The sequence below is a fragment of the Empidonax traillii genome, unplaced genomic scaffold (genome assembly GCF_003031625.1).
Source record: "Empidonax traillii isolate 1590-97213 ecotype Southwest subspecies unplaced genomic scaffold, ASM303162v1 scaffold929:size235512, whole genome shotgun sequence".
In the NCBI taxonomy this organism is placed as follows: Eukaryota; Metazoa; Chordata; class Aves; order Passeriformes; family Tyrannidae; genus Empidonax; species Empidonax traillii.
Window position 1 is genome coordinate 152,565 of NW_020956122.1, and position 20,217 is coordinate 172,781.

General features: G+C 41.8%; 1 protein-coding gene across 1 annotated transcript in view; it reads left to right on the forward strand.

Moving 5' to 3' along the window:
* Window positions 1-19,913, forward strand: part of ADAM12 (ADAM metallopeptidase domain 12) — a 165,163-nt gene extending 145,250 nt beyond the window's left edge. Inside the window, exons 14-22 of the mRNA XM_027903075.1 lie at window positions 3,204-3,312; window positions 3,417-3,615; window positions 6,115-6,192; window positions 8,786-8,894; window positions 11,543-11,678; window positions 12,295-12,403; window positions 12,963-13,145; window positions 17,715-17,836; window positions 18,663-19,913. Of these exons, the coding sequence (XP_027758876.1) occupies window positions 3,204-3,312; window positions 3,417-3,615; window positions 6,115-6,192; window positions 8,786-8,894; window positions 11,543-11,678; window positions 12,295-12,403; window positions 12,963-13,145; window positions 17,715-17,836; window positions 18,663-18,723 (1,106 nt within the window). The 3' untranslated portion in view covers window positions 18,724-19,913. The remainder of the gene's footprint in view (window positions 1-3,203; window positions 3,313-3,416; window positions 3,616-6,114; window positions 6,193-8,785; window positions 8,895-11,542; window positions 11,679-12,294; window positions 12,404-12,962; window positions 13,146-17,714; window positions 17,837-18,662) is intronic.
* Window positions 19,914-20,217: the final 304 nt, after the last annotated feature.

Below are 20,217 nucleotides of genomic sequence, written 5' to 3' on the forward strand. Positions count from 1 at the left end.
TTTTTGCCTTTGCAAGTCCGTAGGGAAAGAAGTGGCCTCATCAATATACACATTTGGAGAAAAAAACAGTCCCCAGTCCGACAACTGCAGCGCTGAGCTTTGACCTTCTGCAGCTTCAAATGGCTGATTTAATCCCTCGAATAAGGCTTGGCGTGGAAAGGCTGACAGGACCTTAATTACGGGGTCATGATACCATAATTACCGGTAGCAGAGTGAAATAAACTCTGCTCATCCAGCTCAAAGCACCTAATAACCACTGGAAATCTTTCACAAATCGTTCTGCCTCCGCCTGCAGAGGCAGCAAAATGGAGAGAGACAGGGCTTTCTGCTTCAGCTTCTGTGGTGCAATCGTGATAAATGAGTTTCCTCCAGAAACACAACGTGACAATTCCCTTCCTCAAGCACCCTCTGAAAACCTCCTTTTAACTTGGTAGCTCCATCTGTTCAGCATCTTACGCTCTGATATGTTTTCATCTATAAAAAGTCCAAATATTGTGAGAAGCCAGCCAGGAGAGGGAACAGCCATCTGAATCCCAAGCACCAGCGGGTGTTGGTTTGAAACCAGACAAAAATCGAGGCTGGATTTTGGTTTCCAAGCCACAGCTGATGGTTGGGTACCAGGTGTTTTCACACACACACTGCTCTGAGCCTGGCAGGGGAGAGTTTTTCTGTGCTCCATGAGATCTTTTTTCTTGTCAAGTGTTACTGGTTGGAGTTAAACCTCGCTGTCTGAGCCCTGCAAGGACTCTGCAGATGTGTTTCTATTCCTGCAGGCTGCTCTTCATCATCTGTAGAACACTTGACTTCTACATTAAAAAAAAAAAAAAAAAATCAACCATGCAAAAAAGTTTAACCAGGTGAAAGAGGAAGATAAATACCTGAAACTCTCCCAGTATTTCAGTGAACCCTTTCTCCTTTTAACACCATTTTTAAAATAAGCCTTTATGCCCCTTGCAGTCAAAGCACGGGACGTGAGCATTCATTTCAATTTTTCATTTCATTTTGATTTTCCAGTTTTAGTAAAGGCAGTTTTACTTGGCCTCTTGCTCACAGCATGTTTTTTTTCCCTTCCCTTCCCTCCCAAAGCTAACATAGCATATGCACATGTTAATGTTTGTCTCAAGCTGAATAGTTGATGTGCCCGCCCTGGAAAGATGAGGAGGAAGCTACATGCTGGAAATGGAAATTTGACTTTTGTCTTTTTGCACAGTGCCTTGTCTGGATGCTTTTGTTGATTTTTTGATTATTGCTTGTAGTTTAGTGAAAAGAATTGAAAGAATCCTGTGTGAGTCCCTTTTAATAGTTCCAGATTTGAAAAAAATATTCTGAACTCAGCAAGCTTGATCGTAATCTTGCAAAGAATTTCAGGCTCTTGTCCTTCTCTCCAGGGAACCAACAGCTCACATTCTGTTCCTTCTGTGCCTTTCTTTCAGAGTTTTCCACTTTTAGTATGTAAAAAAGAGGCTGCCATCTTAAGCCTCTCCAACTTTTAGTATTTTGTTCTTAATAGCATTAAATTGCTGTTCAGCAGTATGTAGTATTAGTCAAGCTTCTGACTGTGAAATGCAGATAATTAATTGAAGTTTTAATCTCTGAGTTATTAGTAAAAAAGATCCACACTGACTGTAAGTTTTACAATCATATATGTATTTTCTTCTCCAGGAATCTGACCTCTTTTTTTTTTTTTTCCTTTAAAAAATAACTAGTTAGGGGGTTTTTTAGGCTTTCTATTGAAATCTTCAGGATGACCTAAAGAAATGCTGTGTTTTACCCACAGTTAGAGGCATACACACTTGGAAGTGGCTCAAAACATTTGACAAAAAGTAACATTCTACCAGATGTTCTGTCTCTGTTAAAGATCAGGAACACTGTGGAAAGGGTGTATTCTCAGCCTTTAGGCCATCACATCATCTGCTGCCAAGTTCTTTTTTGTTTTAGTGTGGTTGATCTATCAGAAGTACAAAAATGCAGCTAGCAGCTCTCTGCTCAGAGTTTTAGCCAGTGTATCTCCTCAACACCTCCTCTCCTCCAAGCCAGTCTCCCTGTTGGAGCAGTTGGAATGTTGGGAATGACCTGATTGTGCTGTTAATTGTCTTCATGGAAAGAAAATATGGAGTAGTAAAGAGCCCCCCAAAAAAGGGCCTCTTAATCTTGCAAGGAGCAGCAATTATTGGCTGGAAATAAAAGCCACACTTCAGAGCAGAACAAAGGGATTAAATACTCATGCATGGACTAATTAATTGTTGCAGCAGGGGAGCGGATCCTCCACCTCTTTGACATTCCGGATGAGGGCATCCATCTTCCCCTGCAAGATACTCCATAGTTGCTCATAATCTGGGGGACAAAGAGTCAGCACATTGTCTGTATAAAACATTAGAAGAGATGTTCTATTAGTAACCTTTCACTTCTAAAATGTAGGGGTGAGTAATCTGCCTGCACAGACATTTCCAGTCCTACTCCCACCGGGGAAGTTCCTTTGCCATTAGGATATGTCTCCATCATTAAAGGCCACAGTAGATAAGAACCAGATGCTGCCTGTCTTCCCAGATTCCTACTTGTACCACCATGGTAGATATGGCCCTTCTTTCAAGTCAGTCTTTCCTCTTAGAAGTGGATGTCCTGAGGATTAAGGTGGGGATGGATTCCCTTCTCCTCCCCAGTCCATTACCCTCAGTTAACAGCAGAGTATTTCCCTTTCTCATGTCACCAGATCTTTACAGGCACACAGCACTTTAGATTACAACTGGATTTTTTTTCTGGTTTTCTTGTTCTGAACTGCACTTAAACAGGCCTTTCTTGAAAAGAATTTTCTTTGGGGTTTCACCAGAACCGTATGGACTCCTATAAAAAGAAGGGAGTTAACCCACCACCTGGCCCTTGTCTGTCCTCACCAAGCAAGAGTTGGCATCTGCTAAAAGTTTTTGTGTCCTGGGAGGGTTCACAAGAGGGATATCATCCTGAGAAATCCTGAAAGAGTTCTGCTTTGTGTGTTGCTCTCAGCACTGCCGAGAGAGACAAATAACAGTGAAAATCCCACACATCCAGGCTCTTCCATTAGCATGCTGATCCGGCACAACTGTTCTGCTGGGCTTCATCAGCATGCAGCTCACATCCCCCCTTCCCCTAAAGCATCAGCGGAGCTCAAAGGAAATTATTAAGAACACCTTGTATGAGATGAAAGTTCTGATTAGGTTTTGTTTCAGGTGCGAAACCTGCTCCTGGGATCTGCTTCGAGAGAGTCAATTCTGCCGGGGATCCTTACGGCAACTGCGGGAAAGACTCCAAGAGCTCCTTTGCTAAATGTGAACCCAGGTAGGGCCTCTCCCTCCAACCACAGGGACAGGTGGGGCTGGGAGAGGGCTTGTAACATTGGAAATTATTTACCTGACCTTTGGTTTTGTTGTAATTCCCATCAGGGATGCCAAATGTGGAAAAATCCAGTGTCAGGGAGGAGCAAACCGACCCGTGATAGGCACCAACGCTGTTTCCATAGAAACCAACATCCCCCTGCAGAAAGGTGGCAAGATCCTGTGTCGTGGTACCCACGTGTATTTGGGTGATGACATGCCTGATCCCGGTCTTGTGCTGGCAGGAACCAAGTGTGAAGATGGAAAAGTAAGATTATGAAACACTCCCTCATGCTGCCAAGTATTTTGTACTAAACTGGCTTCTTTTTCCTTTGGGATTTCCCCCCCCCACCCCCCCACCCCCCAGAAATAATTGTTTCTCAAACTCAGACTGAGTCAGATTCTTAATCTCTTCATTTGGATGCTGTTTTGGATTATAGATTTGCAGATGCAAATCTGAGCAACCTCAGCAACCTGGTCTAGTAGGAAATGTCCCTGCCCATGGCAGGAGGGTTGGAATTAGATGATTTTCAAGGTCTCTTCCAACTCAAACCATTCTGTGACTCTGTCTGAGGACATTCCCAAGCATCTGTCCATATAGACTTGAGGTTTTCTGCAAAGTACATTACAGGCTTGCTGATGAATTTCTGAGTTCAATGTATTCACCTTCCCAGGGTCTCTGGCATTGCAAAGTTGTCATTAACTTCACTTTAGGTTTCAAAGTATATTTTATTTGCTGATTATGCTCCCCATTACTTTTATTTTAATGCAGGAAAAAAATATCTGTCTTAGGACAATATAAAGCCATTGATGCTCAGGCACCAAAAGTGATTTTTGCAATCTTTTTTTGCAAACTTTATGAATTATCCACTGTGAATGTAGCCCAAATTTCATGTGGCTGTCTGAGTTTTGCTTTTGTGAGAAAAGGAACTGAGAAAGATGGGAGGCAGCCATGAGTTTACAGCGGGGGAGGAATGGAAAGAAGTCCAAGAGCTGTTGGAACAAAAGAGGTTTCCATACCCTCAGTGGATTGCTTGCAAAAAAATTTAAAAAAAAACAAGTGCTTTGATAATTTGTGGCAAATTCAAGTAAGCCTCTGAATTTCTGAATGCTTTTGAATTACTTTGGATTAGCACCCTGCACTGGGAACAGGTTTGAAATACATCCCTTGTGAAACTAGAGTTCTGTAACAGAAAATAACCCTTACAATGTTTCTAAGTCAATCTGTTACAAAAATGCCTTTTCGAAGAAAATTCAGTGCTGGGAAAGCACCCCATTATGTTTTGATAATGAGTATTTAATCTTTCTAATCTATCTAATCATACACATACACACTACAGAAGACACAGGCTAATACTTATGAAATTGTATGTTTTACTTTGAGGACATTAGTGCATTTGTATTATGGATTAAGAATATGAATTTAAATATTCTTGGGTTTTCTAAGCCGGGGAGCCACAATTTGAAACGCAGCCATTTTAATGTGATCAGAATTCTGTGAGCTGCTGCACTGTGAATGTTTGAATTGTGAATGCTGCTGTAATCAGACCATATTCTCTCCGTGCGTGCATGTTGATGCCAATTCACTCTAATTTCCTTTCCATTTTTCCTTCTCCCCAGGGGATAAGTGCCCTGATTAAGCATCCCTGTCGCCTCCTTCGACACTATTCCCTGCTTAATGCTAATTATTGTGACTGACTTCTAGTACTACTGAACTGCACTGCAGTAAAACAGTAGCAAAATCGTGCAGTGAGGGGAGTTTGACTTTTTGTTGTTGTTGACAGAGGACAGGAACAGTTATTCAAGTCCTAATATCTTCCTTTTCCAGTTTTGATTAGGATAACTTCTCACAACTAACATCCTCATCAGCTGTTTGGTTGTTGATGGCATTCTTAGGTGGCGCTCATCTTGCTGCACCTCAATTTTCAGGTCTACTGGCAGAGTAAAGTTTACCTGTAATGTCTGGAAAACAAAAAAAAATTTGAGTTTTATTCCTTTGCATATGCTATTTGTTTATTTCTTTACTTTACTTTGCATATTCTATTTGTTTGCTTCCATTTCCATTAAGTCATTAAACGGTTAGCTCATATTTGCCAACCAAAAAAAAATTGCTTAACTTGGAAAAACTTTTTGAAAGGTCTCAGTTTTGCTGAAGAACAATGATGAGGCCACATATATGTCAGTGAACTCACTTAAATATTCAGGCTGCCCTGGGTCCAGGTTCTGTACTAGCATGAAAAATATTTTGCTGTAAACAGAACTATGATAATTTACACCATGAGGAGACCTGAACCTCTCCTTGAGGAATTATCTGCTGCTGTGAAGACACGAATTCAGACAGATCAGGTACCTGGAAGGATCCTGCTCAGTGCATTCCTGGTCCTGCAAACATGCAAATCACTGGTTTTTAAATTGGCTTTAAAACCTCCCAAACCCCGGGGGTTCAGCACTGGTTCCACTCCAGTGAAGCTGTGAGGCTTTGCTTACACAGGCTCAGCATACCAACCACACAGGAACTGTGTGGGAAAGTCAGGCTTGGCCAGGATGACGCTGAGAGCAGAATTCAACTTGCCCAGATTTGGATTTAAAAGACACGAAAAGGGCTGAGAAGAGGAAGAGGAAGACACCTAATCTTGGTGTCCTTCTCTTTGTGTCAATGTATTGGGAAATCTTTGACTGCTAAAGAAGCCCTGAAGGGTGGGCAGAGAGGGACATGAAGCCTTGGGAGCCCCAGCCCTGTTAAAACTCCTTTCCCTTTTTTTTGCAGATTTGCCTCAATCGCCGGTGCCAGAACACGAGTGTTTTTGGGGTCCACAAATGTGCAACAAAGTGCCATGGACGTGGAGTAAGCACCATAAAAACACTGTTTTTACAGTCAGTCCATAACCATTGGACAAGAAATCACTTTGTGTTGTAGCTTTGGGATCTATCGTTGTTTGTAATAGATAAGTCAAAGTTAGGGCAATAATTTTTTATTATGTACTTCTGGTTCTACTGTCCCTTATCTGACATTATTTTTATTTGACCAGGAAATATTTATCAGGCAGCAATTATCTTGCCCTTAGTTAACAGTCTGTGATACAAAGGGATTTTGTCATTTTCAAAGCAATTTTAAGTCTAACCTTTCATCATGAAGAATTCCCATTAATACTTAAAAAAATCAGTTTCTCCGTAGATATAGAGAAATTAAAATTTTTTAATTGAGCATTTGAAGCATCTGAATTGAGAGGCAAATGAAAAAGCATTTCCAAAAGTATTAAAATAAAGGGCAACCATATTGATGAGTTTCATGGCATGAAAGTGGTGCAGGATGAAAAATCTGATGATATCATTTAATATCAGTGTTTTGAAACCCAATTTATATTATGATAATGTTAATTATGTCAAGCTATGCCTTATTAACCTTGATTTGCTGATGAGCTGTTTGTTTCTGTGAAAAGCTGTGGCAACCACACTGGAAGAGCCATAGAAGAGTCATAGAAATTCACTGTCCTCTCCTGAGAAAGGCTTTGAATTTGCTTTAACTTGTTTTATCCCTCTGAAGTCGACAAACTGAACAGTGTTGATGGTGCTGCCTGTTATCATTGAGCTCAAATGAGCAGCAGCTTGGATTGGCATCTTCAAATCTCTACAGTGGAGAACCTCTGGTGCCTGCTGAGTGGCAAAAAATGACCCTGTGGAATTTTAAATGAGAACTCCCAGAGCTTTGATTAAAAAAAGAAAAAAGAAAAAAAAAGAAAAAAAAGGAAAATAAAAAGCTTAACAAAGTATAATTTTAATTATCTTCTTGTCTTTGAAAAGTAAATCTCTTATTTTTTAATTTGACATGACCACAGCCAGTCTGGGCTCTGTGAATGATATTTTATTACTCTGCAGACACAGCCAGGACTGTGTTTCTGAGAGCCTGCCAGCTGACCTGGCCAGAAAAATGCATATTCAGAACAACCCAAACTCCTGTGAACTGATTTTTGTCTTACTGAGAAACCCACTTATGAATCTGTGCTTTGGGTTCTCCGTGGTGGTGGTAGCTCAGTGATGATCAGGGTTAGCACAGAATTAAGGGCCATATTAAGAATGAGCCTTAAGCCAAAAAACTTCATTTTAAAATGAAGTTGAGCATCTTCATGTGACTGTGACATCTCAGTGTTCAGTTTTAGGCCCCTCACTGCAAGAAGGACAATGAGGGGCTGGAGCGTGTCCAGAGATGGGAGCAGAGCTGGGGAAGGGTCTGGAGCAGCAGGAGCAGCTGAGGGAGCTGGGGGGGCTCAGCCTGGAGAAAAGGAGGCTCAGGGGGGACCTTCTGGCTCTGCAATCCCTGACAGGAGGGGGGAGCCCTGGGAGGGTCGGGCTCTGCTCCCAGGGAACAGGGACAGGACAAGAGGAAACAACCCGAAGCTGTGCCAGTGAGGTTTAGATTGGATATTGAGGAAAATTTCTTCACCAAAAGGGTTGTCCAGCCCTGGCACAGCTGCCCAGGGCAGTGTTGGAGTCCCTATCCCTGGAGAGATTTTAAAGCTGTGTAGATGTGGCACTTAGGGACGTGGGTTAGTGGTTAATGGTTGGACTCTTTGACCTTAGAGGGCTTTTCCAACCTGAACAATTCCATGATTCTATGTGTTCTGTCGATTCAGCACAGAACTTTACCCTCTGTGTTAACCACACAGCCACTCCTTGGGTGGTAGCAAAAGGGAATAAGAAGCATTTGGACTGTGGGACCTCCTGAGGAAAAATCCATGGCTCTGCTGGCTCCATCTGCTCCATGCAGCAGGAACAGGCTGATGTTAGTGATGGGCTCCAGTCCTTTGGAGCTCTCTTATTCTGCAGGGGGCGTTTGATAGATCAGGCCTTGCAAACTGTTTCTTAACTCAGATTAAAACCACCAGAAGAGGGAGGATGGTGTCTTTAGAGGCAGTGCAGGTGTGATATCAAAGCTCCCTGAGGGTTTCCTCGGCTCTGATCCCAGTTTCACAACTGGTTCATCTTGGAGCAGTAGAAAAATCAGTACACAGGCTGGTTGCAAGCCCCAGGATAGCACAGGAGTGGGCTGACACAGCTTTACAGCCTCAGCACCATGGGGAGACTCCTGCTCCTGTGAAGGCAGAAGGAACACATGTTAGAAGGCAGATAATGCTGCTGGAAGCAAAGAAAGAATAAGACTTCAGAGGTGTCTGATTATCCTGATATTATTGATGTTGTCAGCTGGGGCAACTGCAACGATTACCTGCCAAACAAATAACCTTGTTTAGGATCCCTGTTGCTCCGTGCTGAGCTGCTCCATCCCACCTTAGTCGTGCCAACAGCCAGATACCAGCCCAGATCTTTCCTTCTGTGAGTTTTATTCCTGTCACTGTCTTGATTAGAAGCCCTTACCAGCCAGAGCTGCTCTCAGAGGTTAAGGGTGATCCTTGTGACGTTCAGCCATTTGTCTCGTTTTGCAGGTCTGCAACAACAAGAAGAACTGTCACTGCGAGGCCGACTGGGCCCCCCCGTTCTGTGACAGGCCAGGCTTTGGTGGCAGCGTGGACAGTGGACCCATTAGACAGGCAGGTCAGTGCTCACCCAGGTTTTTACCTGTTGCTTCCAGGACAAAGAGTGGAAATGCAAAGTGTCATCTTGAAAGCAACGAACCTGCAAGATTGGGGAAATAAGTCAGTAAATCAAATGGCTTCATCCAAATGCTTTGGCACCAGCTCGGGAATTTAGGAAGCAAAGCCAAGGCAGGCTGAGAGCATCAATTTGCTTGCATAACTAAAGGCAGAATAGTCCTGGAGGGTTCTTTTCTTTGCATTTCTTTTTATTTATTTATTTTTTTTCAAGATACGTGGTCAAGTTTAGTGGCTGGCTGCAGTAGGTAGGAAGTGGTATTGATTGAAGCTGAGGACGAGGAGCTGACTCCCACACTCGAGCTGATCCTGTTGCCATGGTAGATGAGCAATGCAGTGCTTCTCGATTCACCTTGAGACATGCCAAGCTCTGGTGTTCACCACTGAGTGTATCAGGATGGAAATTCCTTACTGTACACACATGGTTATGCTCCTAATCAAGAGTGGGTATTGCAAAGATTATAAATGCAAAATTATTCTTTTCTGTGATTTGTATCTCAATTTCCCCTTGTTGGGTCTGCAGAACACTGGTTATGGTATCTTACTTCTCTTTGGCCAAGCTCAGGAAGAATTATTTCTACACATTGCTAAGTTTATGGGATTTGATAATCACATGCCAGTTTTTCCCCAGAGTGCTGTAACTTCGGTGATTCCCACAGGGATGTTTCTGATTTGTGACTGCCTACGTGACAGGACAAGCAATCTACTCACATATACCTATATAAACTAAAACTTGATGGAAAATAATGTCTGTTTTCACGTGAATAATACTATTCTAAACCAAAATGGACGCTCTTCTCAACACACCAGATGCTGCAGCGAGTTGTAATACTGGATTTATGACACCGTGGTCATTTCCATGACAAAGCTTCACATTATGATTTCACTATTGAAACAATTTTTTTTAATGATAGCAAAGAAGCCATGGTCAGGCACTGAATAAATGTCATTATTTGTGTTAAATGTTTCCTTTTAAGGTATTCTTTAAAGCATTATAGTCCTTTTTCAGCTTACCTGAAAACTAAGTCACTGGAAAAGACAAATATCTATCTTTGATACTTCTTACATTTTGTGCTCTGATAATTCTTGAATTTTGTGTTTTGGAAGCCAGCACTTCAGTTCTGCAGAAAATTATTTAACGTTAGTTTAATATAGTGTTTTACTTTCACCATTTTTTCTCCTAAGAGAGTGCTACTTTTAATAATACAGTGAATAAAGAAATATGGAAATTTCCAGAGGAATTTTCTGCAGTTGGCACTTGGATTTTACCCAGCTGACTTACAATAAACCAATGCGTTTGACACTGTATTTTTCTTACAGAGAAGCCTTAAATATTTAATTCTGAGGTAGAGAAGGGAATTAATTTAAATTACATCCTCTTAGCTTAGTGAGGTGTTTATTATCCGGGATTTATTATTTTTATCATTAGACGATTGGATTTGATGATATTAGAGGTCTTTTCCACCCTTAAAGGTTCCATAATTCTGCAGTGCTGGAAGGTCCCCATAGAGCCCCACATCTTTGCTCAGTCAGTGCTGACTGTTCATCAGCATCCCAGTGAGCTCAAGCCAGTGGATGGGAGCCAGCTGGCTGGGAATCAGTTGGGATAAGCCAGAGCCAGTGATGATAGGTTACCAGAGCAAAGATTAAAGAAGTTTCCCCTACTGTGGGAGTGTGCATTTTTGTAGGTCAGCAGTCCTGAAGAATCACAACATCCTCTCCTCCAGGCAGTGATCGTATCACATCAGAGCTGCCGCTCACCTCTCCTCCAAGCGAGGCTTCCTTCCAGCTGCAAGCCATCCAGGCAGGGTTCATCTCACTGTTGGGCCTCATTTAGGTCCCAGCAAGGTACTTAAGGCAGCTTGAAGCCCTCTGCAAACTGGGACAAGTCCAGCAGGCTGCAGCTCCTCACTGGGCAGAGCGTCCCTCTGAGAGCCGAAGGAAACCCTCAGCTCCTCGCTCGCCTCCAGGTTTGACTCCACAGCACCTGGGCTGAGCCCCAGCAGTGCAGATTTCAGACTGTTGGCCTGGTGTTAAAGCACAATGAAACCCCTCAAATCTCTTTATCGAGGAGGTGGGTCACTGCTTATGTCTGAGGGGCAAAATACGTGGAAGCCTGAACGTTACCAAACCCTGGTCTCCGCGTTTCTGATCCTTTTTCCCTCCCTCTCAGGCTCTGTCCCCCTCCCCCCTCGGCAGCAGGAAGAAAATTCCAGTTGGAATTGCATATCCACAGTCACCCTGTGGGTGTCAGGACCTGAACATGGGTGCAGAGAGAATACATGGAGGTATTAATGAAAAGAGAAGAGAAAAAGGAAAAATAGTTGGAAGGGACCTACAAAGTCATATTTCAACCCATTATTTCCCCAATGTTAAAGAAACAACTTTCAAACAGGCCACACAATTCAAGCATCAGACTAGAAGAAATGAGCTGATTAGTCCTTAATTTACAGTTTATTCACCCCACCTGCCTTGCTGGGTTGAGAAAGAAAGCCAGGCCATGCCATACAGGGCTGTCCTGCTCCACATCCACAACAGATTTTGGTAAAGATGGATCTTGAAAGAAGTTCTTTTCCGTGTGTTTTGTTGCAGATAATAAGAGTTTGACCATAGGAGTGTTGATAACCATCCTGTGCCTTATCTTTGCTGGATCAATCATGTACCTGAAAAGGAAGACTTTCATGAGATGGTTGTTTACAAGTAAGAAGACAACAATAGAGAAATTAAGGTATGATCATTTTCCTTAATTACACTTTAATAGATCTCAGGGAAAAGAACCAGTAAACACAGCAGTGTGAATGTGTTAGAGAGAGCCAGCCTTGACAAAAACATTTAAAAAGGATTAACAGCAGTGTTTTCCCTGGGTTAGTGTAATTTCATTGATAGCCAGTAAATAATGTAGGTATTGGTTTGAATATATCCCTTTCCTTTTGGGATAAAACATTAAGCAGTGATGGAAGTATTGCCTTTATTTTCATGTGCTCGAAATAGTTTCATTACATTGTGTGGCCTTTTATCTAAACTCACTGGAATGAGCTGAAACTTTTATATTTGAGGTCATTACTGTTTAAATGTTAGATTCATTAGAATAGTCTCGTGGGTGTTACAAAGCTGCATTTCCACAGATTGCAGAAGCTAATTTAACAGACTACTGCTTTCCAAAAAATCAATATTTATTTTCATTCTTGCAGGAGCACTAGACAATTTTTACCGTCCTTGTTTACTATAACAAGTCAGAAAGCCCTTGCAAAATCTCATTCTGAGAAGAGGCTGCTGTTTAAAAAAAAAATATAGTTGTTATAAAGCAGAATGTTGGGTTCAACAAATAAATGCTTGTACTGCAGGTCTGTGAGTCCAGCAAGACCTTCCAGTTCATCTGAGCCTAATCATGTACATACCACAGCTGCTAGTAAAAATCTCATCATGAAGCCACAAAACACAACCATACCAAAAGTGAGTCCCTAAATAGTTTTAAAAAACAGCTGGGGGTGGGAGGGGCAAGGGGGCGGGGCAGAGAACTCATAATATGTATTTTGTTTCTCGTTTAAGAATTTAATATAATAAAATTATTGCATGGACTTAATATCACGTAGAGCTAACAGTAATTAAAATGGGAGAAGATGTAGGCTTCAAAATTATGGCTTCCAAGTTTAAGACCAGTGTCAAGAGCAGCAAAGAAATATTTTTATGTCCAGTTGTTACACCAGAACGTCCGGATGGGGGAGGGTTAGTGGTTGAACTGGAAGCTGTGAATTGCTTCTCTGATTGAAGAGATATTAAAGATAGATAAAAACAGAATAGAAGAGAAAAGCTGGGGAGTAAAATGGATGTTAAAGCAACAATAGGCCAGGCTGGGTGGAGCCTGGAGCAACCTGGTCTGGTGGAAGATGTCCCAGCCCATGGCAGGGGGTGGAATGAGATGAGCTTTTAAGGTCCCTTCCAACCCAAACCGTTCCACGATTCCGTGTCAGCTCTTGAAGTTTACAGCTTTTGTTTGGATGTTTTTCCACAGAGAGATGGCCCCAGACGGCCCCTGCCCTACCAGATCATCGACATCAGTAACCCTGTGAAGACACACGATTTGCCACCGCTGAAAACACCCCAGCGAGTCCTGCCACCCCTTCCCCAGCTGCCAGGCCACCAAGCTGGGCCTGAAAGACCCTTGCCAGCCAACCCTTCACTGAGGATCTCTCAGGTAAGCACTGATTTTCTTCTGTTTAATATTTACTGCATGTGGTGAGGAGAAGGGAAGTGTTTCCTCGTCTTTCATGTTGCCCTTTTCCCCCAATATTTCCTTTATCTTTTGGATGAGTTTAGAAATGAGGTGTGTGGTTGTGTTGCTTTATGGCAGCTGAGTTTGTGGGCCCAAAATTTAGGATCCTGAGCTCTCCTTTCGCCACTCAGAAGACACAACAATGCCAGCAATTTCCATGTGACAGGGAAATGCAGGCTCACCTCACCAGCTGCCCAACCAGAGGGGAAACAGTGCAGTTTGTTAGCAAGGTGCCAAACACAGCTGATAGAGCTTAGGAAGGCAAGTTGCAGATGTGATGTGCAAGAGCAAAAAGGTGCATTAGCTTGATGTGCTTCTGCTCTGCCAAGGGGTGCATGAACTGCATTCTGTTTTCCCAGAGCACAGATCTGAAGAGCAGGCTGGTAATTACCCACACTATTTCATGCAGACATACCTTTCATTGCAGTGTTTAAATAGAGGTAGCAAACTTTTGTTGGTTTTGTTTTGGTTTTTTTTTTGTCTTTTTTTAATAAGATGTATCTCAGGGCGATAATCAGGGGAGATGAAGTTGCCTGTGCTGTTGTCTACATTAAATAGTCCCTTTTCTCGTCAATGGCTGCTCTCTTTTGGTCACATTTGATTGTTTCTTAGCAAAGGAACCAGGCACCCAGCAATTTCTGCTTTGTAGACATCGTGCTATTCTGGATATGGTACAAGGTTAAAATGAAATGAATGTTGTTAACACCAGGCTATCTCCTGTGAGCTGCTCTGAGACACTTTCCCAGTGATTGATGGGAGGATTTGGCTGTGAGACTCGGTGCTGAAGTGCTTTAAAAAATTGCTTGGAAAAATAACAGAGAAACAAAGAGAGGTGAGACAGGTTGCCCAGAGAAGCTGTGGCTGCCCCATCCCTGGAAGAGTTCAAGGCATGGTTGGATGGGGCTTGGAGCAACCTGGGCTGGTGGAAGGTGTCCCTGCCCTTGGCAGGGGGTGGAATGAGATGGGCTTTAAGGTCCCTCCCAGCCCAAACCACTCAGTGATTCTGAGGCAACTCTGAGCTCCATGGCAGCCTGCTTACATACTGTGACAGCACATAAAGTGTATCTAGTTTTAATTTTCTTAAAGTCTGGACATTTAATCACTCAGACCAAATTTTACAACTGTGGCCAGTTTATTAATTTCTTTCAAAGTATTAAGGCTTTTTCTTCTTCCCTTGTCCATCCTGCTAGTCATTTCCCTTTTCAGGGGAATGGGAAATACTGGTTCTTTCTAAAATCAGTTTTGTAGGAAATCTGAAATATTATTGGTTTGTCTTGCTTGTCTTTAGCTCCAGTGGTTCACGTTCTTACCTCTTTAACATCCTGCATAATTCACAGTGAGCAAAGTTAAGATTTTAAGGGCAAGTGCTTTTCTGTTTCCTAAGCAGAATACAGATGGAGAAAAGGCTTTCCAAGAAAAAGCAGCCATTTCTCATTGTGGTGCTGCATCTGTCCCTGCCCCAGAATCACTGCACATCATAGCAGCCCAGTGCTCCCCTACAACTCATGTTCCTAAGTGTCTGATGCTCCAAATCCCACACAAAGTGCAAGGGAGGGTAGCACATCTCCAGGACTATCATTAGCAAAGACTGACAGATCTGAAACTACCAGAAAGCTTTTAGGTTTGGCAGCTCAAATGAATTGTGACAGTTACTCCATCAAGCAGAGGATCACAATTTTCAGTGGCTGCAGGAAACAGAAGTAGGACAAACAAACAGGGGATCAACCCAAGGCAACCCAGAGAACAAACAAGAATGGCTTCTTTTAAAATTATGTCCATAATCTCAACATTGTCAGAAACAGCTACTTTTTATATCAGAGGGGACACTCCAGGGGGAGAAAATCTTTTATTCTGAGGTTAACCATTTTACTCCTTCAAATCCTGGAAGAAGTAAATTAGCTTAAGAATAGCTTTGGACAGTATCTATAGATACTAATTAATGTATTGCTTCAGCACTCCCTTGGGAGCACATCCACCAGGTCATCAAGAGGAAGCACTTTAGAAATCATTGCTACATTCATGACGTCCTCCAGATGCTCAGATCTGCAGGATGGTGCTGAAGAGGAGCATCCAAACCCATTCACAGCTTCCATGGCTCCACAGCTGCCTCCTCCTGCCTCTCCCTTCCCAGAGGTGAATTTAAACATGAGCTGCTTCCTTGTGCCCCTCGGGGCTTGGAGCAGTGGAGAGCTGAGGCACCACAGTCTCAGTAGACTCTGAGACAACTCTTTTCCCCTCTAATGCTTGAGACAGAAATTAATTAATTATTAAATTATTGCTTTGACCCAACATTTCCTTTCAGATGTAAGTAAAATAGTTAAAAGACACCACAAAACCCCCAAGTAAAACCCAAAAAATTCTTTAGCAAATGAGCTGTTGCCAAGTTTCATATTTAACAAACTGATGAACAGCTTTTTCTTCTTTTAGATGCTCTTGCAAGGCAGATAGATATACTTTATTTCCAGGCCAAGTTCACAGTCAGTATAAATCAGCACAGCACCACTGAAGGTGCAGGTTTATCCTAACCACGAGTTCAGTCCAGGCCTTGGATTTGATCTTTTCCTCTTGGTTTTGTTCCTCTTAGCATTCAGGTGCCGCCTCTGATACTGTCATCATCATCTTCTTACCAAAACCTATTTTGCAGCTCATCCCTAACAGCAGGAAAGACAGCTTTGTGCTTTTACTTTTTCTCCAGTAAAACTGAGCTGGGCTCAGCTTCTGCTCCTTGTGCCACAGTTACCCCTGGGAATAGCTCTCCTCTGGCACCTCAGCCTGGCTTTAGACATAGAAATTAAGTTCCTGTCTAAACAGATTGAGGAATACCCCCCCTTCTCACCCACTGCATGTCAGACAAGAACATTCTTCCAGTTGCTTATTTAAAAATCAGTGAAAAGAATAGAAATTTCCTGCACCCCATGTCTTTGTAGCTGCTCGATATGAGAGTTACGTTTTTCGTGGCAATATTTAAAATGACAAGTTCTCAATATGAGACTTGATATCCAGAGAAATCCATCCCTAAACTCTTTGTATTGAGAGGCTGAAGCTCTGTATGTGGCTTGGAGAAAGGAGAGAGGTGGAGCAGGGAACCACAGCCAGCCAAGGTCTTCAAAGGCTCTAGCCGGTTCCCACAGCTGTCAACATACAAAGCTGTATCAGTTTGTGTTCTCCTGGGGCACACAAAGAATATAAAAGACCCTCCTGTACTCCCTCAAGTACTAGTGACAGTTGTGCAGAGAGTTAAAAAGGAGATGGAAGTTACATGCAATTCAGAATGTAGTCTGTGGCAAATTTGAAATGACTGTAAATGAGATTTATTGAGCTCACGTATTTTCTTCCTTATGAAGATGCCTATGGATAGTCAACCTGCATTTCCTTCTTGAAACAGCAAACATTTGCCACGAAAAGTAAGAAAACAAAGGGATGCTCAAAACAAATAATGAGAAGTACTTTATTCATGAGCCATTGGTGCTCTGATCGCTCGTTTTGATTACGTCATGCAGGGGATTTTTAACTAGATTATGCTTGTAAGCTCTGCTTATTTCCTTTTGGTTAATTTTACTAATTATCATTGTGGAAAACTAAAAAATAAAGAATAAAACTCCTTGGAAAAAGGAGCAGCTCAAATAGTAGAAAGACCTGAAGTGAGTTTGGGGGTATATTGGAGAGTTCTCGTGTGCCCTGAGCGAGCCACTTAATCCGTCCCAGCTCTTCGTAATGAAGACCACAAATAGACATGTTACCATGTTTGCAGGGCTTCAAGGACCACCCAGAAGAGCCATCTGACAGCAGATGACTTCTGTTCTTTATTAATGAAGCCTTTAATTCCACAGAATGAAAGCACAGCAGCATCTCTTAAAAAAAAAAAAAAAATTCCACAGATGCTACCAATCCAAACCAGACTGGAGTAGTTTGTTTTTGTGGTCATCTGAGTTTCCATTTTAAAGTGATTTCTAATATTTCCATCTTTCTATATAACAGCTTTCACAAAGGAATATATTTAATCTTCGTTGTTTTCTTTTACCACCAATCAATCACTGACGCCAGGAGAGATGCACCCTGTATTTCTAGGAAAAAGAATGAAAAGAAACAAAATCATTAAAATATATTAATAAACATTTGTGTTAAAATATAAGTGCCGCCTTATTAAAAATAAGTCATGGCTTATACATCATTTAAAGATGTATAGTCACAACTGCCTCAAAATAATCTTCAATTTACCTTCATGTTGGACAGTGGGGGCGAGGCACTGTGAGGGTGGGTGGCCCTGGCACAGGTTTGCCCAGAGAAGTTGTGGCTGCCCCATCCCTGGAAGTGTCCAAGGCCAGGTTGGACGGGGCTTGGAGCAACCTGGGCTAGTGGAAGGTGTCCTTGATGATGATGATGATCTTTAAGGTCCCTTCCACCCCAAACCAACTGTTCTATGAATTTATCTCAGTTGTTGCTGTGTTAAGGGTGCTCTGCCAGTTCTAACAAGACCTTGTTTTGTCACAGGACACCCCCAAGCCCAGCCCTCCTCGGAAGCCTCTCCCGGCGGATCCTCTGACCAGAGCGCGCAGCTCCTGCACGGCCCTGCCTGGACACACAAAGGCTCTGCCTCCCGTCACTCCTGCAAGGTCAGTCCCCACAAACGCCTTGATTTACAGCCCTTCATTCAAAGACATGTCTAAAATGTCTCGAGTAGTTATTGCTCAGAGCTACACAGCAACCCTGTCCTATCTGCTCATACAAAAGCACGTTGTTCCCGCTGGGAGTGCAGCAGCACAGTTACTCTGACTTCCATAAATATGGGAATTTACACCACCTGTGAAGGTTTGACTGTAAGCACCCAACTGTATGTTAACAAAACCTCACCAATAAATACAATATCTCCCCCCAAAAAAATGTCCTCTTCAGACCCTTGACAGAATTCGACTGAGAACTGAATGCTGATCAACCACCAACCAAAGCAATTTCCTGTTCACAAATTTCCCATTTCTGTCATCTGAATATAATATCCAAAATGTTCAGAAAGCACACGAATTGTACACTTAAAAAATATAAAGTATGTTGGAAAAAAAGTAATCAGGAAATGGAATAACTGTAAGCATGGTCAGTGATGTTTTCTTCCTCAATGTTCTTCACATTTCATTTGAATAAAGTGAGCTCCAAGGAAGATAAAAAAGGTGTTTTAAGCTACAGGAATTCTGCTTAATTAGGAACATTAAAAATAGAATCAGAATAGTTTCCTATATTTCTAGCAAAAGGACTGCAAGAAGGGACTTTGATTACAAACTCCTGGCTGTCCATTCTAGTAAGATATTCTGAAAATAATAACATTTCAAGCTGACTGCTACAAGTTTTGGAAACCAACTGGCACTCTACAACATTAAGTAGCATTTTTGAACAGGTACAAAATTGATGAGCACCCAAATAACTTGCGATTTTCTTTCTTTCTGACAGACCTGTTCCCAAACATCCACCACAGGTATCCAGGTCCAGCAACACTGTGGATGTGAAGTGACTGGAAAACCTGACACCTTTGTTTTTAAAAAGTGAAGACAGAAGTTTGCACTATCTTTCAACTCCAGCTGGAGTTCATTTCTATGACAATACTTAGAATTTTTAATGTTTAAAACAGCATTATTTTTGAGAATTCTGAGCTACTGCCTTTGGTGCTGTGCTGTGCTATGGTGCTCTGTATACTTGCTCAGGTACTTGTAAATTATTAATTTATGTTGAATATTTATTACAGTGCAGTGCACTGTAGTAGATATTTTTACCATAGCTGAGATTTCCTAAAAAGGAAGCCTTTTTTTTTTTTTTTTTTGTAATATTTCACTGAACTTGAATAATTCTACTCTATTGGTCCTATGTAGGGTTTTTCTTTTAGTTTTGGTCTATTCTTCAAGAAGTGCTGATACTCACAGGTAAATCAAATGTGTAACCAACTCAATCTCAGTGGTTCAGAACAAACTTTGGAATAAATATGGCAGGGTACAAAGCAAAAAGTCTCTCCTGGAACACAGTGAAATGCCTGATATCTGCACAAAGAAGTGTAACGTGTACTTAGCCAAAGGATCACTCTGTACTGTAATTTCGTGTTACTGCTTGAAATCGTGCAGAAGTCTGTGCTGAAAGAGGATGCATTCACAAGTTCTCTCTCTGAAAAAGTACTGTATATCAGAAAACTGTATTTTTTTTTTAACCTCATTTTCCTCAAACACCGCGTGGTCAGTACATATTAATGCAGATATCAGGCCTCCCACTGTCATCTCCTTTTTGATGCTTTGCTAATTCACTTCAACCATCTCTGTTGCATCACTGTCCTGATCAGACTGACAACACATTACAGGTATGGGGAGGAAGCAAAGAATTACAAAGAATTACATTTTAAGACTCAACTATTATACTTATTTCTTTTGCCTCACCGCTCTGCTTGTCACCTGTATTTTGCATATTTACTACTGTTTTGTATTTAAACTTCTACAATGTTGCTCTGGGTTTCTTAATTCTCGAATCAAAATGTGTATTTTGGTTATCCTAAGACATGGAAGAAAATAATTCATCTCTCCTTTGTGCTGATCTCTTCCTTACCTTCTCAGTAGCACTGCTGAACACAGTTGTTTCACCTATGCTGGAATGACAACAATTTTCAAACATCAGTTGAAACAGAGGGAGAAGGAACTATTGCCTTATATAGGTTGGTTTCCTCATTGCTTGTAGTTTTTGTTTCTCTAAGCAAAAAATAAAAGCATTGATAGAAACTCGTATCTCCATTCAGGAAGTGTAATTGTATTTCTTTTTCCCCAATTATTCCCCATTGCAGCAACATCATAATCCTCATGTTTACTGATAAACTGAATGAACCAAAATAAACCAAAAGCTTAGTTTGTTGTTCAACAACAAAAGAAATGCGCCACTAAAGTATTTCAATTCTTAAAGCAACTCTTAATAGCACCAAAGAGGCTTTATGTGTAGAGAATCACCAGGACAGGAGGATGCAAACACCCCAGTG